General features: G+C 42.5%; 1 protein-coding gene across 1 annotated transcript in view; it reads right to left on the reverse strand.

Annotated features, from left to right (window-relative positions):
* LOC140907170 (dynein axonemal heavy chain 5) overlaps nt 1-27,950 on the reverse strand; it is a 268,060-nt gene that overhangs the window by 135,606 nt on the left and 104,504 nt on the right. The window contains exons 35-44 of the mRNA XM_078851322.1: nt 26,498-26,697; nt 26,252-26,405; nt 23,000-23,266; nt 22,659-22,787; nt 22,039-22,254; nt 19,643-19,789; nt 18,103-18,275; nt 17,666-17,844; nt 9,649-9,836; nt 8,555-8,749 (exon numbers count right to left, since the gene is read on the reverse strand). Of these exons, the coding sequence (XP_078707448.1) occupies nt 8,555-8,749; nt 9,649-9,836; nt 17,666-17,844; nt 18,103-18,275; nt 19,643-19,789; nt 22,039-22,254; nt 22,659-22,787; nt 23,000-23,266; nt 26,252-26,405; nt 26,498-26,697 (1,848 nt within the window). The remainder of the gene's footprint in view (nt 1-8,554; nt 8,750-9,648; nt 9,837-17,665; nt 17,845-18,102; nt 18,276-19,642; nt 19,790-22,038; nt 22,255-22,658; nt 22,788-22,999; nt 23,267-26,251; nt 26,406-26,497; nt 26,698-27,950) is intronic.

The raw sequence follows: 27,950 nt of genomic DNA on the forward strand, positions 1-27,950 counted from the left end.
AGAGTTGTGAGGTAGACAGGGCCGATATTTCTGATACTCTCCATGCTAGGTGACTGAAGAAATGATTATCTTATCGAACTTGCAGAAATGCTGTCAGAATCATCAGAAAATAGATAGAAAAACTAGGTAGAGACTTTGGGCCAGATGCTCTGGTACACTCTGGCTGCTCCGTACCACTCTAGTGATACAAAATGATCTTAAGCCTGGCTTAATCAGTCTGCTATTTTTACAACTGCATTGCATCTCTGGAATGTCAGAAAGCAGCTGGAGCTTACTGGCAATTTTGTTCTTCTCCTTTTCATCCCAAAACATCTTTACAGACAGAGGGAGCTGTTACTCTTGCTGTTCATTCCTGTCCCTGTCTTGTTCCTCCATTAAGCCCAGTTTGGTCATGACCCTGCACACAATGTCCCATCATCTAGTCAGTGGTCAGCCTCTAGGTCAGACTGACCTTGGGTGTGTTTGCATTACAGGGAGTCCTCGGACTTATGACACAATTTGTTCCTCAGAATTGCTTTGTAAGTTGAAACGTAAGTCGAAACTGCTTTTCCCATAGGAATCAATGGTATGAAGGGGGGATTGGTTCCTGAACCAAGGCTTGATACACTATTTTCACCACAAAAAGAAAAGGAGTACTTGTGGCACCTTAGAGACTAACAAATTTATTTGAGCATAACCTTTCATGAGCTACAGCTCACTTCATTGGATGCATGCAGTAGAAAATACAGTGGGGAGATTTTATATACACAGAGAACATGAAACAATGGGTGTCACCATACACACTGTAACGAGAGTGATCAGGTAAGGTGAGCTATTACCAGCAGGAGAGAAAGGTATCTCGGGGCCTCTCCTTCTGCCCCTCCACCCCCACGAACATGATAAAGTTCTGTGGTGACCTAGAATCCTATTTTTGACGTCTCCAACTCAAGGAATATTTCCAACACACCTCTGAACAACATACTAACTCAAAGATACCTTCCTACCAACACTACAGAAAGAAGGATTCTGGGTGGACTCCTCCTGAACGTCGAAACAACAGACAGGACATCTACATAGAGTGCTTCCGCCGACGTGCACGGGCTGAAATGGTGGAAAAGCAGCATCACTTGCCCCATAACCTCAGCCGTGCAGAACACAATGCCATCCACAGCCTCAGAAACAACTCTGATATCATAATAAAAAAGGCTGACAAAGGAGGTGCTGTCGTCATCATGAATAGGTTGGAATATGAACAAGAGGCTGCTGGCAGCTCTCCAACACCACTTTCTACAAGCCATTACCTTCTGATCCCACAGAGGGTTATCAACAGAAACTACAGCATTTGCTCAAGAAACTCCCTGAAAAAGCACAAAAACAAATCTGCACAGACACACCCCTGGAACCCCGACCAGGGGTATTCTATCTGCTACCCAAGATCCATACACCTGGAAATCCTGGACACCCCATCATCTCAGGCACTGGCACCCTGACAGCAGGATTGTCTGGCTATATAGACTCCCTTCTCAGGCCCTACGCTACCAGCACTCCCAGCTACCTTCGAGACACCACTGACTTCCTGAGGAAACTACAATCCATCAGTGATCTTCCTGAAAACACCATCCTGGCCACTATGGCTGTAGAAGCCTTCTACATCCAACATTCCACACAAAGATGGACTACAAGCCAACAGGAATAGTATCCCCGATAATGTCACGGCAAACCTGGTGGCTGAAGTTTGTGACTTTGTCCTCACCCATAACTATTTTACATTTGGGGACAATGTATACCTTCAAATCAGCGGCACTGCTATGGCCCAACAGTATGCCAACATTTTTATGGCTGACATAGAACAACGCTTCCTCAGCTCTCGTCCCCTAATGCCCCTACTCTACTTGCGCTACATTGATGACATCTTCATCTTCATCATCTGGACCCATGGAAAAGAAGCCCTTGAGGAATTCCACCATGATTTCAACAATTTCCATCCCACCATCAACCTCAGCCTGGACCAGTCCACACAAGAGATCCACTTCCTGGACACTACGGTGCTAATAAGCGATGGTCAAATAAACACCACCCTATACCGGAAACCTACTGACCACTATGCCTACCTACATGCCTTGAGCTTTCATCCAGACCACACCACACGATCCATTATCCACAGCCACACTCTATGGTACAACCGCATTTGCTCCAACCCCTCAGACAGAGACAAACACCTACAAGATCTCTATCAAGCGTTCTTACAACTACAATACCTACCTGCTGAAGTGAAGAAAAGAGAATGACAGAGCCAGAAGAGTACCCAGAAGTCACCTACTACAGGACAGGCCCAACAAAGAAAATAACAGAATGCCACTAGCCATCACCTTCAGCCCCCAACTAAAACCTCTCCAGCGCATCATCAAGGATCTACAACTATCCTGAAGGACAACCCATCACTCTCACAGATCTTGGGAGACAGGCCAGTCCTTGCTTACAGACAGCCCCCCAACCTGAAGCAAATACTCACCAGCAAGCACACACCACACAACAAAAACACTAACCCAGGAACCTATCCTTGCAACAAAGCCCATTGCCAACTGTGTCCACATATCTATTCAGGGGCTGCACCAAATATTACAAAATAAGGTGCCAGGAATCAACAGTACCTAGGAAAAGAAAAACTCTGATTTCAAACCGGGGCAGACAGAGCTCACCTAGGTGGTGGCACTTACCCTTTCATAGTTCTAGAGAAATGAATGATATCTGGTTACTTGTCCAGCCTGCTTGTTGGCCATTTCTCTTTGTTGTCTGGCTTCCTAGACAAGTCTCTGCTCTGGAGTAAGGGGAGGACCCATCTTGCCTCAAAGAATCAAACTGCCTTAGTTAGCAAGGGCCAGATCATATTTTCATAGGTATTTAGACACTCAAAGATGAAGATAGGTGTCTATTGGGACTCTCAAAAGCCCCTAAGCAATTTAGGTACCTAACTCTCATTGAAAATCTGGCATCATGAATCCAAACATATAAAACTTACAGGGAGAGAAAGATTAGGGGCACCTAACATAGCTTTTCTGTACTTGGAAGTTCAGTAAGTTGGGACTTTCAAGGGCCAGAAGCAAGTGATGTGTCCCATTGCACAGCTGGAACTCTCACCTTTTCAGTTGGTATCAAGCTCCCATTACTAGGTGGGTCATGATCATGTTCCCATTACGCCTCTGGCGTTTAGGGCAGTGACGAAGCTCCTCAGTCCTCTCTGTTTCTGGCAAGTCTTTCAGTGGCTCCCCAGCTGTGCCCCAGGTTTTTCAGCTCAGCTCTCACAGCTCTTCGCCATGTTGTTTTCAGGCAGCCTCGTTTTCGCTTGTCTTCAGGTATCCATCTTATTGCTACTCTGGAACTGATGGAATCAGTTTCCAAACAAAGCACATTGCCAATCCATCTCCAGCGCCTCCTGGCAATGATGGTGCTCAGATCCTCTTGGCTGCACTGTGTCAATAGATCTTGGTTTGAGATTGTTCTGGGCCAAAAGATACAGAGGATTTTTCTGTGGCAGGTTGTATGGAATCAAGACAGTTTGGACATGTCATACTTTCTCATTCCCCAGCATTCTGTACTGAAAAGTAATGTTGAAAGTATGCAGCTCTGATACATCTTGAGTTTGGTTTTGGTGTTGTATTTTGATGATTTCCAGACTGTATTTAAGCTCCTGGAGGTGTTCCTGGCTTTATTGATTTTGTTCCAGATGTCCTGGCTTGTTCCACCATCCTGGCTGATGGTGCTGCCCACGTATGTGAACGTTTCTACATTGGTGAGAACATAATCTTCTATCTGTACTGGTGATGGTGAGGCAATATTAAGGGTCATGATATCTGTCTTATTGCGATTGATTTTCAGTCCAATTTGCTGGCTGAATGCATTGAGTTGAGTTGTTTTTTCTTGTATATGGTGTTGGGTATGTGATAGGACAGCGAGATCATCTGTGATGTCCAAGTCTTCAAGGGATGAGAAGAGTGTTCATTTAATGCCTCTTGGCATGTCTTCTGTTGTACGCTGCATTACCTAGTCGATGGCAATGTTGAAGAGGATTGCAGACATGACACACCCCTGATGTACTCCTGTTTTGACTTCAAAACTGAGCTCACTGTGATCAACACTGCATGTAAAGTTGAAATAAAAACTTTAGATGTTGATGATGATATGGAGAGGGATTCCATATGCCCTCAGAATGTGCCATAGGCTGGTCCTGTGAATGCTATCAAAAGCCATCTCAAAGTCTATGAAGTTTATGTAGAGCTGCTGTTGCCATTCTAAGCATTGTTCTATTATGTTTCGTAGAGTGAAGATCTGGTCTGTGCATCCACGCCCTTTCCAAAAACTGGCTCTCTCTTTTCCGAGAAAGCTATCAATTGCCTCTGATATACGCTGGACTATGGTCTTACACAATACTTTGCTTGGAACAGATAAACGTGTGATACAAAGTCAGTTATTACAATCCCTGAGAGTTCCTTTCTTTGGTATCTTCACTATAACCTCATTGGTCCACTCATTTGGCACTTTTTCCCTTTCCCAGACTGATGTAAATAGAGTGGCCAGGATAGATGCTGCTAACTCAGGATTTACCTTGAACAGTTCTGCATTCCAATTATCCTTACCAGGAGCTTTCCCATTTTTTAAGGATTTGACGGCTTGAATGATCTCTTCCTTAGTTGGGGTGTCAGTGTGAATATCAAGATCTTCTTCTGCCTCCTGGATGTTTGCTTCCTCTTTAGGTGGCTCCCTGTTCTGCAATTCTTTGAAATGCTCTGTCCAGCGCACTTCTTGTTCTTTTTCTGTTGTTAGTTGGTGGCTTTGTTTGTCCCTGATGAGAGTGTTTGTTGGTGTCTGCTGTTTACCATTGATAAGCCGCGTCATTTTGTAGATGGTTCCTTGTTCACCACAAGCAGCTGCATCCTCTGCTTGTGTTGCCAGATTATTAATATAATGTCATTTGTCCGTTCTTACAAGAACATAAGAATGGACATATTGAGTCCATCTAGCCCAGTATTCTGTCTTCTGACAGTGGCCAGAGCCAAATGCTTCACAGGAACAGAACATGGCAATTTTGCGTGATCCATTCCCCATTGTCCAGTCCCAGCTTCTGGAAGTTGGAAGTTTATGGACACTAGGAGCATGGGGTTACATCCCTGACTATCTTGGTTAATAGCCATTGATGGACCTGTGCTCCATAAACTTATCTAATTCTTTTCTGAAGTCAGTTGTACTTTTGGCCTTCACAACACCCCATGGCAACGAGTTCCACACGATGACTGTGCATTGTCTGAAGAAGTACTTCCTTATGTTATGCTACCTACTCAACCCCCTTGTTCTTGTGTTATGTGAAGGGGTAATATAACCTTTCCAATTCACTCTCTCCTCCACACTGTTCATGATTTTATAGACCTCTGTCAGATCCTCCCTTAATAGTCTCTTTTCTAAGCTGAACAGTCCCAGTCTTTTTAATCTCTCCTTGTATGGAAGCTGTTCCATATGCCTAATAACTTTTGTTGCCCTTCTCTGCACTTTTTCCAATTCTAATATACCTTTTTTGAGATAGAGTGACCAGAACTGCATGCATTATTCAAGGCGTGGGTGCACTATGCATTTATATAGTGGCATTATTATTATGTTTTCCTTTCCTTTCCATACATTCCGTTACCTTTTTGACTGAGTCTGCACTTTGAGTGGATGTTTTCGAAGAACTATCCATGATGACTCCAAGATCTGTTTCTTGAGTGTTAACAGCTAATTTAGACCCCATCATTTTAAATGTATAGTTGGGATTATGTTTTCCAACGTGCATTACTTCGCACTTATCAACATTGAATTTCATCTGCCATTTTGTCACTCGGTCAAGTGAGATCCTTTTGCAACTCTTCTCTGTCAGTTTTGGATTTAACTATCTTGGATTATAAACTATCTATTCACATATTCATACACAGTCACAGCATGGCCCTAGTCCCAAACTGGGATATTCAGGAGCTTGCCAGTCTGAATACCACAGATGCACAGAAGCTCTGGTGAGCAAACTATTTAGACAGCTGAGTAAATCCCCTCCACATCACACTATCCAGTGTTCTTCCAGTGCACACCTCTGCTAGGTTTACTACAGGTAAACTGGAAGATGGGTAGAGAGTAGATAAAAACTGGCTATGGTCATCCAGATAAGTTGTTATTCCCCTACCTTAAAGAAGCAGTACATAGGAACTCCAGCAGGTCCCTCAAGTTAATCCATCACCTTATCTGTAGCAAGCATGTTGGTACAGAAGGAGATGGTCATGCACAGGCAGGACAAGCTGGCATACTGTAATGAGCCAGCAGATGGTAGCACTTCCAAGCACCAGAAGGAAGTGACAGCTTGGAGCAAACCTCTCCAATGGCCAACAGTTCCCTCTGCTAATAGTAGGTACAGAAGGCCTAGCAAGGAGTAATCAGTATACCATGCATACACACACAGTGCACTGTCCCACAGGGACCCCCTTGGAGTGTGAGGAACTGAGACACCCCAAGTACCACAGACAGGACACATAGGTAGTGAACAACCACTAACCTCAGGAGGTCATCTAGTCCAACCCCCTGCTCAAAGCAGGACTAATCCCCAATTTTTTGCCCCAGATCCCAAATGGCCCCCTCAAGGATTGAACTCACAACCCTGGGTTTAACAGGCCAATGCTCAAACCACCGAGCTATCCCTCCCAGTTCTAGTGTCTGTGAGTGTACCTCCCAGTACAGTAGAGAGAACCATGTCCAAAACAGAAACTAACCGCAACAACACAGACAAACCATTCAGACAAGGAGAAAATCCAATACAATATCCCACTGAGATTGACCCTGGGGAAACAGGCCAGACCATGTCCAATACAATATCTCTGCAGATAACTGTGTTGCTGACCCAGGATATGGTGCGTACACACAATATTCCTAAACTTCATGACAAATCTGCACCCAGCACAGGGTTTCTCTGCGACAAGTCATCTCACTCCACAACACCCTCTGACACAGTGAAGCTCTTTCTCCCGAGGTGCTGGAAGATGTCTCTACAGAAAACACAGTCTGGTTACCTCAAAGGGCCTGCTATAAAGCGAAAAGTGGACAGATGGCTGGACCAATGAAGCAGGATCATAAGCAATATTTAAATAGTTACCAATTATGCTGGATCAATATATGGGACTGTATGGGAAGTTCACAGACAAGGCAGACTCTCTGGCAATATTACAGGAAAGCTAGCATCTGACGTGACCTGTCAGAAAATCAATCTGCAGCAGAGAGCTGCTATATGACCAAAATTAACCTGAAACAAAAATCAAACTAATGTTGTCAAAAATAACGAGGCAAGGCACTTCACAGAGTCTGGGGGTGGAGGTGTGGGTGGAAGAATTAATACATGGAGAGAGAAAAACATCCCAACCTGTACTTTTCTTTTCTCTGAAATAATGGGTGTGATTCACCCCGGATTGCTCAAATTGTATGCCAAGATAACTCCATTGAAGTCAATGGAGATACCATGGGGTAGAAGTGGAGTAATGCAGTGGTGAAGCTGGCCTAATATGACTCTTCAATGGGTCCCAAACTGCAGGACACCTAGGCTTTGGCTACACTAGCACTTTTGTCGGCAAAACTTTTGTCAGTCAGGGCTATGACACCCACCCCACCCCACCGACCGACAGAAGTTTCACCAACAAAAAGCACCGGTGTAGACAGCAGCTGTGTCAGTGGGAGACACTCTCCCGCCGACATAGCTACCACCACTCGTTGGAGGTGGTTTAATTATGCCGGCAGGAGAGCTCTCTCCCACTGGTTACACGGGAGTCTTTACAGTGGTGCAGCTGCAGTGGTACAGCTGTGCTGCTGTAAGGTCCGTAATGTAGACATAGCCCTAGTTTGTGTTTTGCCTCAATGTTCACATCTCCTCTCTCTGGATAACTCCCCTTTGAGAGCCCTTAGTGGGCATCCAGGGCAGAAAACTCAGAATTCAGCTATTTCTGTATAGATTCTCACCAAAAACCTGTACCTTTGTCTGCATTTAAATAACTCTCACTAGATAAAATGGTATGTTTCTGGTAACACCCAGCAAGATGTGCCAAACACAGGAATATGATTTCTGGACATTGTAAAATTGATTATAATTCATAAAATTCAATACCCCTTTTTGACTATATATATATATACACACAGACACGCTCCTGTAGCAAATAACCAAAATCAGAAAGAAGAAAAAAGTTTTTAAGAGCAATGGGTGAAAAATTTGGCTTCTACCAACATATCTGCAAACTGTCCCTGATATTTAATCCCTTAAAGCTTGAGTTTTTAATTAAAAAACAAAACAAAAAAAAACCCCACAAAAAAACCCAAATCAACAAGCTTCTGTTAGTGGGTAAAGTACTTTGAAAATTAGAATAACATGATTATTTACGATCCAGTTGCTAGTACATTCTGAACTGTGAACTTAACCAAAAAAACAGGCTTACCCAACTTCAGAATAGTTAGTAATACACACAGAAAGTGCTATAAATTCGCTTACAGCAGTGGTTTACTCCTAAACAAATGTTTATTTCACCTGTTTAGATAACTGTTCTTCACAAAGTTTGTAGAGTGTGTAAAATTTTCGACTAAGGATTTGATTGTCTCGGAAACCTGCACTTGCCAGCTTGACTCTCATAATGATACCACGGTCAGGCACCATCATAGCTACTGTACGGAACTGAATCTTTAGATTTTCTGGAAGTTCCTGTCGCCCTGCATAACCAGGATTCTGAAAGACACAGAGTGCAAAATAATAAATTATCACTTAAACCCTCTGCTCACACTGAGAGTATTTTTTTCTGGATATTACTTAAAATAAACACAGGAGTGAGTGCTGGAATATGACAAACAGAGCACACAGCACTCACATACCATGATCCAATTTAATCTAAAATACTGCAGCTCATGCAATATGTAATACCACACCCACTATTCTGAGACCACAGGAATATCTAGTAAATGTGTTGCTTTGGCAAACCACAGTAATATTATTAATATTTTTAAAAGTAAACAATTTTAAAATAAAGATAAATGCCTTGATCTTCAATTATGATTGAGGAACACTCAGCACAGCTTTATGCTCCCCTGTTCCTGTACCCATTATGCTGACAGCAGAAGTTATGCACTGCTGCCCTGCCCAGGAGGAATCCTCCAGTGGTCAATTAAACTGGATCTTAGGCAGATTTGGGCCACCCCTAAATTCTGGAGGACTGACACCAAAAATTCTAAATTCTGATGAAGAGCTTGATGAGACAGACTATAGTGGGTCCTGAAAGAGCCGACTGTGTGTCCTTTTGTTCATTCCGGTTTCTAAAAATATTTAGTACTTGAATTTCATCTCAGCCTGACAAGTTTTCTATATCCAATTAAAAAAAACACCCTGAAACATGTGGTTTATGATGGAAATATGACTTGTATTCAGTACAGCAAATCCTATGTTCCTATTAGAGACAAGAGCAACAGAGGACGTCAATATTATTTATGAGCCTGCACACTATCAGTCAAATCCTGATTGCTTTACTCATACAAATAGTCCCATTGACTACATACAAATAGTCCCATAAGACTATTTTGTGGGTAAAGGAAACAGGATTCTGTCCTCTGATGCTATGATTCACACAGACATACCATAGTCAGAAATATGCCAAATTCTCTGTCCATGTCAACAACGTCACCATCAGTAAAGATGAACTGGGGCTTCTTATTTTTTTTACACTGAAGCACAATATAGATCTGCTGAGCAGCTACTGACAGAACAGGAAGTTCAATGCGATTAAATTCATCAAAGCAACCCCATGCACCCGACTGGGCTAAACCTATGAGAAAATGAGGGGGGAAACCACAAGAATTTTGTTAGACACAGTACATCAGGCCATACATAAAGTACAGTATATTTTGGATTTATAATGTAGCATAGAAAAAACTAAGAGAATGTGATAAAACATAAGGAGGAAAAACTCAAAATAAATCAGCTTACCCATTAGAACCACCCAAGGAAACACTCCTCAATCAAATAGATGTATGAACACCTTTGCAGGGAATCCCATGCCTTTATAGCTACCATTATCAAAGCTGTAAATATTATATTTATATATAGCACCTATGGGCAGAAAAAAAGGCCCAACACCCTTTGCAGTGTACGGAGAGCCAAGAGTGCACAGGGCCAAGAACAGGATTGTTTGAGGGGATTCACCTGAAGTAGAGCTTGGGACCACATCCAGATATCATTGTACTCCTGATAGCACCACAGCTGTACTCAGCTTTTTATAGTAACCAATGCACACAGCAAGAACTGAATGGAAAACAGAGTTCTCCTCCTGAAGAACTAACAATCTGAAGTCACACACCATTACAACAAACGCACGTAACAGGTCATGGAGTGGAATTGTGGCCTGATGTTATAAACCTCTTGGTACAGGTGTACTTTTAAGAGGGTCAAATCCCTCCATTTCTGCATCAAGTCCAAGTCACCAGGCTTGTAGCAGGGGATTTTACAGTTATGGATGAGGGAAGAAATTCTCTCCCAAGTTGTGGCGTGGCAGTGAAGGTGCTGCAGTAGCCCCTTCTGCTATTTCACTCCCATCCCAAGAGAGGCAACAGCCAATCAATGTGTGCAGGAGTTGATCCATTCTCTCCTCTCCTCAGTGGTGCAAGCAGAAATCATTTCTTGATGGTATACAGCACTCATGGGAGGGACACAAAGGGGGTGGCACATGACCTCCCCAGATGACCCCCCTCCTGCCCCACTCCCAGCCTTGGGCCCCACGCTCTCCCCATCCCCTCCCTATGATCCACATCCATCCCAGGTTACCTGCGGTGGGGAGGGGGGAGCTCTGTCCTCCTGCTGCTGCGTCAGGGACTTCTGCTGCACAGACCCCAGGCAGGAGGACTCAGGAGATGCAGCTGCATGGAAGGGCTGGGGGGGGGGGGGGCGGGGCTGGGCTGAGGGCAGTACAGCCACGCCAGAGCTGCTGCTGATGTTCTGCTCCTTTCCCCGCTGGGAACGGCAGCAGTTCCTCCGGTGGCTGTACTGCCCCCAGCCTCACACCCCCGAGCCCCGGCCTCCAGCGGGGCTGCTATACAGACGGAAGAGACGCAGCTCCATGGAAGGGCAGGGGGCAGGGTTGGGGGTGAGCTCCTCCTCTGTCTCTCCGGTACACCATACTAGCTATAAATATCTTACTGGTACGGCGTACCAGACTGTACCACCGTACTTGCACCACTGCCTCTCCTCTCACAGCCCACTGCTGCCCCGTCTCCAAACCTTGCTGCACTTGAATAGAGGGAACCTTAGCAGGTGGCCCCTGTGGCGCGGCCTCTGTGCAGACTCACTAAACCCCGCCTGCTCTTGTGCAGCAGAATATCCCCCGTTCTCCAGCAGGAAGGATCTCCATGGACATCCGGATTTAACCCAAACAGTAGTTTGGAGCTGAAGATAGCTAACTCCTGGTAACAACTGATTGGGAGGCCATTCGAAGTATAGAGTGGGGCATGGACGAAGGTATTACACTGGGAGTGGATAAAGAAACAAGGATCATTGTGCAGTAGAGGGAGTGACCTGGAATGAGATGGGAAGAGAGAAGACTAGAGCTGTAAGCTGGAATGGAGCAGTGGAGTGCTTTAAAGACAAGGACAAATAATTCAGACTGAACACACACAAAAAGAGAAGGAGCCAGGACAAAGATTTAAGATGCGGGGAAAGAGGTGAGAGGGAAATGACATTGGTGGCATCCTTTTGCACAGAGCGTAGAGGGAAAGGATGAGGTACAGAGAGGCCAGAGGTTCAGACTGTCATGGTACCCAGGGAGGAAGAAATAGAAAATGTGGCTATTCTGCCTGAAAGACTATTTACAGCAATTTTTTAATATAGTACTATTTTATATTCTTTGTATGGAATGCTCTATTTAAAAAATATCTCTAACATGCACCCACTATAAGAAGAAAACAGACAGGGCCCTATATATGCCACGATTCTGCATATTCATATTCTGTATTTTTCCCTCCTAGGGTACCTTATGAATGCCATATTATCCAGCCCTTGCCACAGAATTGTCCTACAGATTCTAAGCTTTCATTTATAAATTTTGTTAGCCCTTATTGTTATGAAAAAAATTTACAAACATAAACCACCTCTCAATCAACGTAGGGCTGTCTTCCTGCAGACAGTGTGCAACAATATCAGAGAGTTGTGTGCAGTCCTATTCATCTCCACAGGTGGCTAACAATGAAATCTAAAATGTACAATTCAAAACCTGACTCAGGTTTCTATTTCTATTCAGGAAGGGTGCCTAAGCATGTGCTCAATTTTAAGTATGTGCTTAAGTGCTTTGCTTAAAAGGCGGGGGGTGAGATTTAAGAGCATGCTTAAGTACTTTCCTGAATCGGGGCCCAAATGTCAACTCTGTTAACTACTTCACTGCTGATACGTTTAGCAGAAACATCCAGTTAATATGTTTATCCCACAATGCCAAGCTGCCTCTGAAAACCTCAAATATCCAAAACCCAAAATACCCCAACCCAGCTGCCAAAACTTCCAGCTTTAGCCCTGAGAATATCTAACGCAGTTACGCACAGTCCATACAGAAACATGCAGTATACTGAAAGCATTAAATGTTGAGACAGTGGAAATGGAATTTAATATCAAAATAAAATGCACAGGGGGTTTTATACTGGGTATATTTTTCCTTTTCGTACTTAATTTAAACTCTTCCTTTTTAATTTAAACAAAGCTGCTACAGAATTTTTCATCAAGTGTTTTTCATCATTTTCCACCGAAGTGTTGAGGAATCCAGGGCCCTTCTGCAGAATTTAGGTCTAACTTGTCCCAGATTACATGAGGCATAGAAAACATATGTCTCACACATATATACTAGCCAAATCTATGATGAGATATGATAACACTGGCTTTGGCAGGCCACATTTCACTTTATTAATTAAGAACCTATTTTAACTTCACCACTGGAGCTTTTAAAGAGAAATAACAGAACTAAAACTCAGAGTCTTGATCAGGAAACCTACTCCCTGCTCCTCCCCACCCTAACCAGCAGACCTTTATCAACAAAGCATATGTCCTACAAGAGGCATTAGTGACTCTGTGATGTTGAACTATATAGTATGATCAGGGTTCTCAGATTTTTCATGCCAATGTTTGCCGCACAGGTGAAATAAATCAAGGGCTGATTTTATAGATTCTGCAGAAGCTGTTTCCCCACAGAATTCCAAGAAACTGAAAATACCCAGTTTTTTGTGCATATGCATTTACATACACACACAATATGCTAATATAGACTGTGTGTAAATTGCATTCTTTGAGTGAGAGCATCCCTCTGGTTTTAAAAACTGTAGCAGGGGACTGTGTGGGAAGAAATCTTTATGAGGATTTCATCACAACATCCCATGGAAAGGAGGGATTGACCTCTGCATAAAAGGCCACAGGTCCATTCCCAAACCTGGCAGATCTACATAGAAGCCACCGCTTCTACAACAACTCTGGGCCCCAGAAGGCTGCTCCTTGTCACTCTGGCTGCAGTGGCTCCTAGGACTCCAGAGGGAGACTGTAGAAAAGTTATTACAATTTGGGTCTCTATTACCTTTTCCAGGTTTCTCCACAAACCTGGACACACTGGATGATGTGCAAACCCACCTGGCCCACCCAATTTTCTCCCCACAAGTTTACACTGCCAGGCCTCCTTAGGGTCCATGTGTGTGCCAGGATTACGGTGGAAGAAAACCATGCCAAAGAGTGGCTGAGCCTCCTTCTGGGTAGAGAGGGAGATCTTTCCACAGAGGGTCCTCATCACATGTGGATCTAGGGAAGGGAGATGATCCAGTACTTTCCTTGTATCTTGTTTAGCTTGCCCATGTGAACAGCTAACTCTTTTCTAATGTGATAGCTTTTTTAAAGATATGATGGAGGTGATTCCCCACAGTGCTACACTAGTTTTATGTCAGTGAAATTCCATTAATTGTAATGGTGGTATACTGGTATAAACTGGAGGAGCATAGTGATGAATCCACCTCATACCTTTATTTAGCGGAATTCTTTTTTCTTCCTTGGCTTTTGTGAGCACATAAACAGGCACTAAAAATCCAATCCTACCCCTTTAAAAGCAGTTCAAAAACTTCCATTTTCTTCAGTGGTACAGAATTGGATCCCTTTCTGAAGTATTTTTCCTCTATGTAGACAGAGAATTTGATGAGTTTTCAAAGATCCAGACACAGTTAACATTGGGGTCAGATTTGGCCCTACATGTTTTCTGCTTTAAGTGACATACTTTTATTGCAAGTTATCAGGTTCCACTCTAAAAACTATTTTTGCAACAATGATCACCTTGGGGAAAGAACAGGAAAAAAAATAAAACATGCAATTCTTTAACATAAGTGTATGTTGCTGGATATAATATTGACATTTTATGCATACTGTGAGCTGTGTATGAAATTATCTTAAACTTACTTTGCCTTTATAATGGTGAAATTCAGTTCTGGTCAGATTTTTTTCCCCTTTGGGAGGAAATAATAATTTGTTTTGTATTGCCACCTGCTGGAAAAGTTGAGAGTGCCTAAGAATTGGGAGGCCTGACTTTCAGAGGAGCTGAGCATTCCACAACTCCCAATGAAATCTGGCCCTTGCAAAATAATTTCACTTGTGCAGAAAAGGACAATGTGAGGGGTTATCTACCCCACACAAGGCCTGAGTAGGAAAAAGGGGCCAACTGACCCCATGACAGGCCTGGAAGAGAGTCAGGACTGATAAGGCCTAATAGCGGATGAGGCCCAGCCAGGAGAGGAGCTAGGATAGGCATGAAAAGAGAGACCAACCAGGGGGCGAGCAACTGAAAGAGAGCTGGTCTAGAGCTAATCCCCGAGATGAGCCAACAAGAGGCAGCAAGTAGTAAATGCCATGACAATTTGGTGGCAAATACATGTATGACGGTTGCCCCTAGTACAAGGGGAGGATGAGAGGCCATAGTAGCGAGTTTAGAAAAAAAGAGACAATGGGGCCACAGGGCCTGGGGGCCTTTTTTGGAGAAGGCCAGTGTACCCTTCTGAACTGGGCACCAGCGTTTTCACTCCCATTTAACCAAGGAAGAAAAGCATCCAATGGGGATCCCGGCACTGCTTGCACAGGCCCTGCAGAACCAGCAGGGCAGGAAGGGTATTTATTGAAACCAGTGCAACAGCAACAATATTTTTTTAAGACCCTCCCCCAAAGCGAGCAGGGGCGGAAGAGGCTGGGAGTGGAAATGGAGTTCCAGGGCCAGGAGGCTGGTGACCAGGCCGAGAGAGTGTTATGCCTGGGGGCAGAAGGGACGCCTGGAAAGGGAATGCCCCTACATATAAGGGCAAGAAAGCTAGTCATGAAGTCATGAGGGATGTAGGAAAGCCTCAGAAAGTCCCAGCTGCTGAGGGAGTAGGGAAAAAAGGGACCTGTTTTTCATTCGGGGAATGGGGACATGTGAGGAGGCACTGTCTGCTCAAGAAGAAAGAAAGTAGTCAAGAAAAGGGCATAGAGTCAGTAAAGGAACAGAAGGAGGAGCCAGAGGCCCATTGTATGTGCACAGTGGTTGTAGAGAAGGCGGGGGACTTGTGAGGACGGAAGGTGAAGAGAAATTGGAGGGAAGAAAGAGTCCCCAAAAGACAAAGTTAAATGATACTGGGACCAATACAGAGGGTAATCAGAATACAGCAGGATCTCAAACCCTGATCAAAAGGGTGGTGGAAGAATCTGCGGAACAAGGGCAAAAGCTACAAGAGAAGTTAGTAGCTGCAGAGCAAGCGTTGAGAATTGCTTTGCAACACTTAGAATTTCAGAGGGATAAGTATCAGAAAACAATGGAGGAGAAGGGTAGATTGCTTCTCATGGTGGACAAGCTGAAGCAGGAATGAGATGACCGGTGGGCCCAGCTCCAGCAACTCCAGGGGAGAAGGCAGCCGTATTCCTGAGGGTTACAGGGTTACCTTGGAGGGTATGTGATGGGGGTCTACCCCACACAAGGCCTGAGTAGGAAAAAGGGCCAATTAACCGTGGAGGAGAGTAAAAACTGAGAAGGTCCAATAGCTGATGAAGCCCAGCTGGGGGAGGAGTTGGGATAGGCATAGAGAGAGAGAGACCACGGGGTGAACAACTGAAGCAGGGGAGCATCAGACCAGTTGAGAGCTAATCGCCAAGAGGAGCCATAAGGAACAAACTCTGTGACAGACAGGCACAGCAAGTGAACTTCCAGCTCTGTAGGACATTAGAGCCATATTAATTATTTGGAAATATTCAGGTACATTCACGCAGCATATGATGACAGTGCTTGAATCAGCTGTAGAAGCAGACATCATTTCATGTAGAATAAAAAACTGAAAGAAACAAATAAACAAGACTACACAGAGGCCATTTTCCATTTACACAATCATCCAAGGGGACTTCAATGCAATAGCAGGTGGAAATGAGGGTGAGAATGAAAAGTATGTGGGAAAATTCAGTAAAGGTTGAAAAGCCCAATGGAGTCATACTTGAAGCTGTGGAGGTGCAGAGAAGTACAGCAGAGAGGATGGGGATGCAAAAGGAGGAGAGGAGCAAAACAGGAAGTATTCAGGAAAGATGAAGGAAAGAAAGGGGAAGCAGTTTGGAAACAGAAGGAAAGAAGAACAATCAGATATCAACACCTAGACAGTAGAGATAATGGCAGGCAGAGAGGATTCGTTAAGGAAAACAGAGAAAATGGGAATAGTGGGGAAGGAAATATAAAAGAACAAGAGGGAGAGAGGACAAGGCACAACTGGTGCTTAAAAGGAAAATGGAGACTACAGAAAAGGAAGGTAACAGAAAAGGATGGAAGAGGATGGAAGATAGAACACAGTCCCTTCAGAAATTAATTATTTCCTACATCAGCTGTGTACAGTAATGTTATCAAATAGAAAATGGAGAAACAAATACACCATAGCACATGTGTGAAAACTCACTCATGAACTGGCAAATGTTCTTATTTACAGGAGTCTCTCTGACAGGGCAGTGTAGCATTACTGTTCTGTACTGCCTTGCAAGAGACCAAAATGAGATTGTTCCTGCCAGTCTATCAGCACTGGGGTGTGCAGTGTAGGGGAGTGGGATGGGGAAGGTTAGGGTTCTTGGAGAACACCACCTGAGTGCATGATAAATCTCTATGGCTCAACAGGCACTGAAAGAATGCTAAATGTAGAGGCACATGGCCTGATTCTACTCTTACTTATTACGGCAGTGTCCCTACATTGACTGCAGTGGAATTACCCTGATTTACAGCAGAGTGACTGCAATGAGAATCAGGTTCATAGACCAGAGTGCAGATTAGGTGACTTTCAGTGCATCCACCAGTTGCCACTGAGATCCAATTCAAAGTCTGTGGAAGGAACTGTTTAAAGCATAGAGCTCTCCAGGCAGTGGAGAAGGGCAGTGAGAAGAATAGTACGGCTCTCTTATTTGTATCCCCAATTACTTATTTTTCCATCAAGCTAATCTTAAGCAGGTTGCTTCTGCGCTTCTTCATCCTTCTGCTGGCTGTAGACAAAGCTCACTAACCATAGATCATTCTATTGTTTCAGTCTCACTCACAAAACCACTCCACACAGAAACGCATTTTTCTTTTAACGGCTAAAATGAATAAACAGAACAGTGTCTTACCTTTATAAATACGACCTAGGCCTCTGTAGTCCATCTGGTCTGAACAATTAAAGACAACAACGTATTTTCCCAGACATTTGCCCATGTCTTTAGTTGTCTCTGTTTTCCCAGTACCTGCGGGTCCTGCTGGAGCACCACCCATACTCATTCCCAAAGCCTGAGCCAATGTGATATAACATCTGGAGACAGATTGGAAAACAGCATTAATTTTTCTTCACTGTTATCTGCCCAACGTATAGTGACTAAGTGTAGTAACTGTTATATAAATCTGGGGGTGGGAAAGGAAAGGGAATTTCTTCCTTTCAGTACAGCTTGGTAACTCCCATTGGTGTTAACAGTAATTGGTGCATATCAGGGGACAAATCCTGCTTTTCCTTTATGTTGTTGGGAGTAGGATTTTGCCTCCAAAGTGGATACTATACTCCTAGTGTGATTACCTGTCAGTTAAAGGAGTTATAACGAGTCTGTCTGTACAGCCTAAGTATTCATTGCAGTAGCTGAACTCCACATCAGTGATTTGGATGATGCATTTGTCCACATCTTCAATAAAGTAAAACCTGGATTGTTTTTGCCATTCAAAGTCAGATGGAGATTTAATATTCATACGGACCTGTAACAAAAGCACAAAACCATTAGTGTAGACGTGATATACTGTAATAAAAAATATGAGCAGAGAAAGTGACATATCTTAAAGTGTCTACTTTCCATTTCCATCAACAGGTCAGAAAAAACACAATAGGATTAACCAATTTCCGAAGGGTTAATATACAGCAGACGTCAATAATACTTGACATTGAATTAACTGATATGAAATACACATTCAAAAATACTCATAAAAATTAATGAAAAATGATGGGGACAGGAAAAAGCCTCAGACATCATACAGAACTTGGCACTTTGACTTCTAGCTATCAGTGTTAGTTCTTTATACTTTTCTTTCCTTATTTAGAAACTCATTTGGTATTTCTCTCTGCGCAGTATATAAATCATTTAAACAATACATATCCCCCTGAATTACTGCTCTTAGTATGCAGGATGTTTCCTTCAACCTTTTTTTTTTTTTGCTTCCAATTTCTTAATCATTGTCTCATGCTTTCATATTATCTACCATAGGGAAAAGTTTGATGCACTTAAAATTTTAAAAGTAAATCTGTGTAAGTTATTGTTTACTCCTCTTCTCAAAATACATGAAACCCAGCTTCTTTAATCTTCCAGCAGCCCTTGCCTCAAATCAGGAAGTGGAGACAGGGGCTGGAAATCACAAAGCTCAATCTAAAGCTAAAAGGGAACATATTTTTGAAAACTCCAATGATGTAAAGTCTTAAATTTTGAATCACAGGGTAAGGTCAACAGTGCTTTCCCCTTAGCAAAGACAGTTCTTGTATGCTGAAAAACAGTAATAATTTTAAAAAGGAAAACCCACAGTTTATGAGTCTTACTCTGCAAACTGATCCACATGCATGCACCCTTCCACCTGTGTGGAGTCCTGTTGACTTCAATGGAATTCCACAAGGGAGTAAAGATCTGTGTGTGTGGCTCTATTTGCAGGACTGGACTCTAAAGTTGTGTGTTGTGAAGCCCTGGCCCCCCGGAAGTCAATGGCAAAACTATCACTTCAGTGGGCCAAAAATTCACACTATGTTTTTAAGTCCCCAGGCCTGCAATTTGTTTCATGTGGCTGGACTGCTGCCCCTGGAGAAAGCCACAGTGAGATCAATAGGCAGCCATCAATAGTCTGCCCATATGCAACTACTTGCAGGATCGGAATCTACATTTTTCTTAGTGAATATGTTTATGTTGTCACCCACAAATAATTCAATACTGCAAACAAATAAGATACTTGTAATGTAAATCTTTTAAGATGCAGTTAGAAAAGACAAACCCAGATAGCATGCAACTGCATGACAGTACTAACAGCAGTGAAACAAATATTTTGAAATGTTTTTCAATTAGAGAGCTCTTAAAAAAAATCCTCACCAAATCATCAAAGATATCCTTTTGATGTACATGAATAGTGATTAAAGTCTCATATTTTGTGCGCTCCATCCTTGTCAGATTACGTGTTGTCACGTCAATCAAATCATTTAAAAGGTCCAGAAACTTCTGATTTGTTGTGTGCATGACCTTTCCCACACAGCAAGAGAACAGAGTTATATTAATACAAACACCCTTTGCTCTTTCAATCTCTAGAGGATGAACAGTTGCAGAGATTTACAAATATATATCCCCTGTTTTAGTTACGTTTTGCTCCAGCCTCAATTTGTATTAACTGGGGCTGCAATCCTGAATCAAGAGCAGTAGCTAGAGCATATTCCCTGAGCCCCTGTGGAGCCCCAGTGACTTTAGTGGGATGATACATGTGCTGAGGGGTCTATGCTAGCAGGTTCCATTGCAGGACAGTGGCCTAATATAGTACACCTCACCTTTACCTGGTAGAGTGTTTGTATTGTGTCCTTGTCAAAAGCAATTAAGCAATGAGACTTCAGCCTTTGGTTACTAAACTATACACATCAGCCAACCAATATGTTCACTTTTGGGAAACATGAAGCTGGGATTCTGACTCTGTCCTTAATACCACGGTAGCTTTCACAGGAGAAAACTGGTGTAAGGGACAATTTAAATGTGCCTGAAGTGACCCTTTATTTCTGCTACAAGAGACTATGGAATAAAATAGTCTGACTTCTTACGATTATAACAGGGGCTCCACTCCTGCAGTTGCGGCGATAAGTTGGACCCCTGTCAATAACTCCAAATGGGATTCTGTGCAGGCCCAGGGGTGATGGAGTAGTTTGTAGCACTTAGGCCACAGTGAGTGCTTTGAACACATGAAGGGATGATCATATTGGGGATTGTGGGTTTTTTGAGGATATTTGCAGACCCAGACCTATTCCATATGCTGAGGAAAACTACAAATAAATGTTTTTTTAAAGGAGGAAACAAACAAACAAAACCAACAAGAAATTTTGTTTGCCAGTGATGTTTGATTCTAGTTAAATTAGCTGCAATGGAACAAAAACTGGGTCCATGCCCTTTTTTGGCTTTGTCTGATGTAGAAAAATGGGGGTTTAAAGTATTTCCCCCCTAGTCTGGAGACTTGTCTAGTTTAATTTTAGCCAGTAACATCACAATATGGTATGCCGTTTTCTTTAGCTTTTGCCTGTGTTTATGTTCCTGGTAGGACAGTGTTACTAGCTCTTAGCTTGGTACTACTGCAAATGTTCCTTACGCTGCTGTATTAGTACTCTTGGGCTATGTCTACACTGACAATTGAATGACAAAACTTTTGCCTTTCAGAGGTGTTAACCCCATTCCCGCCTGAAAGACAAAAGTTATGCCGCAACAGGTTCCAGTGTGAACAGCGCGTTGTCAGCAGGAGCGCTCTCCTGCTGACAAGCTAACCCTGCTCGTTGGGGGTGGAAGTTTTTTGTGGTCAGAAGAGCCGACAAACAGCGGCTACACTGAACGACTTTTAGCGGCATGGTTGGGGTGACACAGCCATGTCACTAAAAGCTGTGTAGTGTAGACGAAGCCTTGAGCACTCCTCTGAGTTGCCTTCTCACAAGCCTCTATATAAGTTCCAGAGGAGAGGCACTTATCAAAAACATCTATGGTGCTGAAAGCATCTTTCCTGGGCATAAGGTGGAACCAATCCTCCACCAAACTTGCTCCCATGCTCCCCCTTCCTCCAAAAGAGAGGGAGGACGCTAGCACTGTCCCCTCAAGCAGCTCCATGCACAAGAGAGACACTGCTATTCCCCTATACTGGTGGCTCTCACTTCCCCCAAACCAGTTTTGGGATTATAGTAGATGATGACACGCCCTTCACCCTAAACTGCCCATCGTTCCCTCCCAAAGCTTGTAGCCACTGACAAGAATGGGGGGATGGGACACAACATTAGAAACTGTTTTAAAGTTAGTTTTAAAGCAAGTGAGGATTGACCTTCTATCACTTCCTGTCATACTCCTTTCCTCACTAGTTCACAGCATCAGAGGTTCTGAGCAGTGCCTCTCCATCAGTGCCAATATGGACAGCGGATGGAAGCAGGTGGTGCACAAACCCTATAAGCTAGACCCTCAGCTTATGTAAATCAGTGTCTTGCCATTAAGGTATGCTGATTTACCCCAGCTGGGGATTGGTCCCATGTCACCAGTTGTCAGGACAGGTAGCGCAGTAGTGCAAAGAGCATATAGAGAGGATGCTAATACTGTGGGTTAGTATCACCACCCTACATATCAATATGGAGGAATTAACGGGTCATTCCAGTTACTTCCTTTTTATTTTGTCATTTTCTAGCTTTTTTTTTTAACTTGCACAGAGTGCACTGATCTAAACAATGTTTTTAATTAACCCCCAAGGATTTGCTAAGTACAACCTTTTTGTCTGTTTTGGCACTGTTTAGAGCATCCTCTGCATCTCTGGTCCAAATCATTTGAATTCCCAGAAGACCGATTTGTGCAGGAAACGTTGTCTGAAAGTCATACAGCTTAAATCCTGAATCACTAATGGCTATAGATGCCTGTCTAATGATAGAGTGTATTGTTTTCTTAATCCCATTCAGCAGCTGTCCTAGCCAGAATTCCACATTACCCTGGAAGACAAAAAAAGCACTTTTAAAGTAAACTGCTCCAACCCAGCAAAAACTCCACAGAAGACATTTCCTCCCCAGGGCTGATGTTCCCATTTCCCACTTTTCTATTCTCTCATCCTCACAGTTGTGCCTGACCCGTTCTTCCAGATGCAGAGTGATGGATTTAGGAACTTCAGTGCTGCAGGGGAGACAACTAGAAGGGTTGCTACAGAATAATACAAGCCCTTCCATCCTCCCTCTGGAGCAAAAGCACTTTGCCCCTGTACTGGGCACCTGAAGGGTCTCTACTTCATATTCTCAAATGGAAGCATGCTGTGGTACTGCATGGAAGTAGGCCAGCCCCTTATTACACAGATTTGCTTTAAAGTAGCGAATGAAAAAAGCGTAATATATTCTTCTATTACCTGAGCTAGAACAGGCTCAATAATATTGACTTGTTCTCCTTCTTGAGATTCAAATAATAAAATCTGGTCATAGTTCTTTTCATGAAATCCCACTCGGTTAACATTGTCAAACAGACTCAGTAAATGTGCCTAGAATAAACAAACACCGGATCAGCCAAATATGACCGATAAAATGATCTACAATGTTATTTTTAAACTGCATCAAAACCTGCAAGTTTAGAAGGCTAAATGGATCTTTCCACAAATAAACAAACTTAGGTCAATTTAGGTAACAAAAGGAAATCATTCCACTCAGTTATTAATACTGGCTATAAAGGGGGTTACTGCTACATAATTTATACCTGAATAGTGTGTGAATCTGATGCCTGACCAAGGATTTCCAGAAGTGCAGGATCAGATACAAAGAAAAATCTTGGAAATACTAATCGTTTCTTTTCCAAGTACCCAGTTAATGATTTCTGACATATTTCCAGTTGTTCCAGCAAATGTGGTAGTAGCTGTGCCAAGGTCTCATCTCCAACACAGCACTGTACTATGTTTGATGTCTCATGAGCTCTCTGAATAATCTTCTGCCAAGATTTATCAATGTTCTGAAACCTCTTGGCTTCCTGAAACACATTACAAATGCATTAGCTATTCCTGCTGCTTCCCAAAATGCTGAAAAATAAAAGTACCCTGTAAGTGAGTCTGATTCTATTAATCAGTACGTCCTTTGGATGGTCAACACTATGCATATTCTATTGGTGGATATCAAGAAAAAATGGGCCATGAGGCCAGCCTCCATCGTCCACTTATTATATTTTCAAACAAGTACCATTGTGCTTTCTCCCATGCTGTCCCTCACACTTGGGAGCACTCCTCGTAAATATCTGCCAAGCTATCTCATTATCTGCCTTCAAATTCCCCCTTAAAACTCTCCTTTGTTGTGATGTCCAGAAAAAACTCAACAGTTAGGCTGCTGGTGCTGAGACCACTGCCTATCAAGCTGGCCCGCATTGTCTCATTGTTTCCTTGGACTCCCACATCAGTATCTATCTGTTGGCTCTTGTCTTATTCTAGGACTGTAAGCTTTGTGGGGCAGGGACAAACTTTTCTGTTCTGTGTTTGTACAGTGCCTAGTATAACAGGGTCTTTGTCTGTGACTGGGTCTTGTAGGTTCTACAATAATAAATATAATAAATAATAATAATCAGACAAGGTAATAGTTTAATATTCACTTTGCTGCTCGTGTCTGTTGAAGAGTACAGTGCGTGAATGTTTTTAGAGTGCCTTTGTAACACTGGTAGAGCCACAGAAATGCATCAGGTTGATGGGGCAGCAGTGCCTTTTGCCTTATGTCACCTGGTACTAGGCAGCACTAAAGTGGCTATACAATAGGACTTCAATCAACCTCTCAGCAGAAAAGTCAAATAGCACCCTCCTCTAAAAAAGACAAAACATTACCGACACTACGACTCTGTTTCCATTTACATCATTGCTTTTCCACACAGGCCACTCCTGAAAACAATTACTGACATGCTGCTCCAATGTTAAACAATTATTTGGGTAAGATTCAAGGGATGATCTAGAGTTCTAGACAATACTTAGTCCTGTCATCAGTGCAGGGAACGGGATTAGATGACCTCTTGAGGTCCCTTCCAGTCCTATGATTCTATGATCCATCCACAAAGTGTTGAAAGTGAATGAAGCTGAATTTTCAAATCCTCAAAAGGCAAGAAAAAAACTATTTTTCTGAGCTTTATTGTGTGATTTTCTTTTATTCTTCTTATTGCACAATGGGAATAACATTCATGCAGTATACTTACAATAAGTGGCTTCTGCAATTATCAAATTCATAAGCATTGCTGTGGTGTTTAGTCATCTGCAAAAACCACTTATTGCCTCCCTAATGAAAGTTATCCTATAAATATACTGTAGGACCTAAGAGGCAATTTATTATAATCTTAATTAACAACTAAGAAGGCTTTAGCTAATCACAGAACAAAATGTTCTGGGTTATGGAAAATGGAAACTGTAGATATTTAATTATAATGTCTTTGGCCTGAAATAAATGGAATAGTGTAGAATATTCTTGTTTTTATTAAATTATATATTTCTGACATCTTTAAGCAGTAGGTGATCCTACATGCCACGTGCCAAATTCTGACTGGCTGACACACGTAAACCTGCCAGCAGAAGCATGCAATGGAAGTTTATTGCTCTGATTCTGCCTCACCCAGAAAATCAGAGAGAGGTCAGTCTTTAGGTTCTCTACAACTGACATCACAGAAAGACATAACAGGACATGGACTGGTGAAAAGTGAGCAAGATCCACATATGTATATACATATACGTGGCTGCCCAGGCCTAGCAATGTCCCTATGCACAGCCCCTTGCAAAAGTTATTGCAACTCTTAACAGTATTGAATGCATAAATGAGGTGTATAAGGGCTAGTGTAGGCAGAATAAGGGATTGCATTTGTCATAAATATAGAGGGAAGGGTAAACCCCTTTAAAATCCCTCCTGGCCAGAGGAAAACTCCTCTCACCTGTAAAGGGTTAAGAAGCTAAAGGTAACCTCACTGGCACCTGACCAAAATGACCAATGAGGAGACAAGATACTTTCAAAAGCTGGGAGGAGGGAGAGAAACAAAGGGTCTCTGTCTGTCTATATGCTGCTTTTGTTGGGGATAGACCAGGAATGGAGTCTTAGAACTTTTAGTAAGTAATCTAGCTAGGTATGTGTTAGATTATGATTTCTTTAAATGGCTGAGAAAAGAATTATGCTCAATAGAATAACTATTTCTGTCTGTGTATCTTTTTTGTAACTTAAGGTTTTGCCTAGAGGGATTCTCTATGTTTTGAATCTAATTACCCTGTAAGGTATCTACCATCCTGATTTTACAGAGGGGATTTCTTTACTTCTATTTACTCCTATTTCTATTAAAAGTCTTCTTGTAAGAAAACTGAATGCTTTTTCATTGTTCTCAGATCCAAGGGTTTGGGTCTGTGGTCACCTATGCAAATTGGTGAGGCTTTTTACCAAACCTTGTCCAGGAAGTGGGGTGCAAGGTTTTGGGAAGTATTTGGGGGGAAAGACGTTTCCAAACAGCTCTTCCCCACTAACCAGTATTTGTTTGGTGGTGGTAGCGGACAATCCAAGGACAAAGGGTGAAATATTTTGTACCTTGGGGAAGTTTTGACCTAAGCTGGTAAAGATAAGCTTAGGAGGTTTTCATGCAGGTCCCCACATCTGTACCCTAGCGTTCAGAGTGGGGGAGGAACCTTGACAGCATTATCACAGCATTAGCCAGAATTTACCTCTCCACCAATATGTGCTATAATATCTTAATAATACAAAGTGAATTGAGGTAAGCATTTCAGCCTTAACTTTAAAGTGTCTTGCTCTTGTAGGTTTGAATCAGGCCCTAAGAGTCCAACCCTGCAGACCTCACTCTGGAAAAGCTCCCTCTGAAGTTATCTGTGGTAATTTTTCCTGAGTAAAGTATGGTATAATTAGACTTCCACAGTATAGACTAACTTTTATTTAAAAGGTACTGTGGTTTGGCTGTCTATAGTGTGCCTTCATATATTGCTATTATAAATCAACAGACCTGAGGCAGCTGTTTTGCAATGTCTCCACCAACAAAAACAGCTTCAAGGTAAATCCAGAGGTTTTGTACAGTAATCCAATTTTCAATTATTTCTGTGGTATTGGCCAATTTCTGGACCCACTGTTGGATCGTGGGCTTGAATGGTGCATTGTACCTGTTATATGAACATGAGTAAAAAAAAAGATTATGGTATTTTATTTGTACTTATTATATTTATACAATATATTTTTTTGTTAATTTTTGTACCTGTTGCTCATGAGGGATCCCAAAATCATGAGACTATCCTCCATCAGAGCTATCTTCTCAGAAGTATCTGAGCCTTTCAGAAGCAATTCTCCTCTGGTTTTGAACTGGCCAAATGTAAAGACATGAGTACTCCACTCATTGATGACATGTTTCAGTTTTGCTTCAATATCCTTTTCTTTAACAGCACTGATGCAGATATCCTAAGTAATATCAAGTTATTATGTTTTATTACACTGAAGATAATGTAATATCTACTTATCAAAACAATTAAAACTCATGGGCCAAATTCACAGTTCAAAGGGAATTGTATATGCTCAGAATTATAAATTAAAATGGATCAAAATGACTATATTGTAAGACTGGAATATGCTTCACCTGTTCTATGGGCCAAATTTTGTCATCAGTTACACTTAGCTAGTCACACTTCAGTGACTTAATTGGACTTTTACAAGTGCAACTGAAGGCAGAATTTGTATCTGTACATGAACTAAACCTCTGCATTCTGTGCTGGGGATGGGTGGGAATTTACATTACTGATGTGAAATTAACCAGTAAATCTTAGAAAGAGGGGAGAGTCTGTCTCCACATAAGCCCCTCCATGTGAAAATTGTGTATCTGTGTGAACACTGTGTATCTTGGGTTTGACAGAAGCTTGAGGACATGGCTCTCTGAAGGAGGATAGAGCTGTTCTGCTAGATCTTCTAGAAGAAAACCTTGTGACAGTTTACAGCAACATTACCTTCATATCTGCAGCTTCTGTTGCCCCTTGCAGGCACCAGTGGCATCACAGTCACTAAAATGCCCATGTTGTCAGAGGGGAGTGGAGCAGACACTCTGTGTGGATCACCCAAGATCCACCAAGTTCGGCTACCAACCATCATAGATTCCACGAAGCCCCATGACTGCAGGGTGATGTCCCTGATCCTTCCACAAAGCTAAATAATCCTGCCTCCTGTAGAAAGCATCCATACAGAGTGTTTGACTTAGTTTTTCTCCTTCCATGTTGTCATAAAAATAAAGGGAAGGGTAACCACCATTCTGTATACAGTGCTATAAAATCCCTCCTGGCCAGAGGCAAAACGCTTTCACCTAATAAGGGTTAAGAAGCTAAGAGAGCCTCGCTGGCACCTGACCAAAATGACCAATGAGGAGACAAGATACTTTCAAATGAGGAGGGGGGAAACAAAGGGTCTGTCTGTCTGTGTGATGCTTTTGCCGGGAACAGATCAGGAAGGCAGACTCAGAACTTCTGTAAAGTTAGTAAGTAATCTAGCTAGAAATGCGTTAGATTTCCTTTTGTTTAATGGATGGTAAAATACGCTGTGCTGAATGGAATGTATATTCCTGTTTTTGTGTCTTTTTGTAACTTAAGGTTTTGCCTAGAGGGATTCTATATGTTTTGAATCTAATTACCCTGTAAGGTATTTACCATCCTGATTTTACAGAGGTGATT

The sequence above is a fragment of the Lepidochelys kempii genome, chromosome 2 (assembly GCF_965140285.1).
Source record: "Lepidochelys kempii isolate rLepKem1 chromosome 2, rLepKem1.hap1, whole genome shotgun sequence".
Lineage (NCBI taxonomy): Eukaryota > Metazoa > Chordata > Testudines > Cheloniidae > Lepidochelys > Lepidochelys kempii.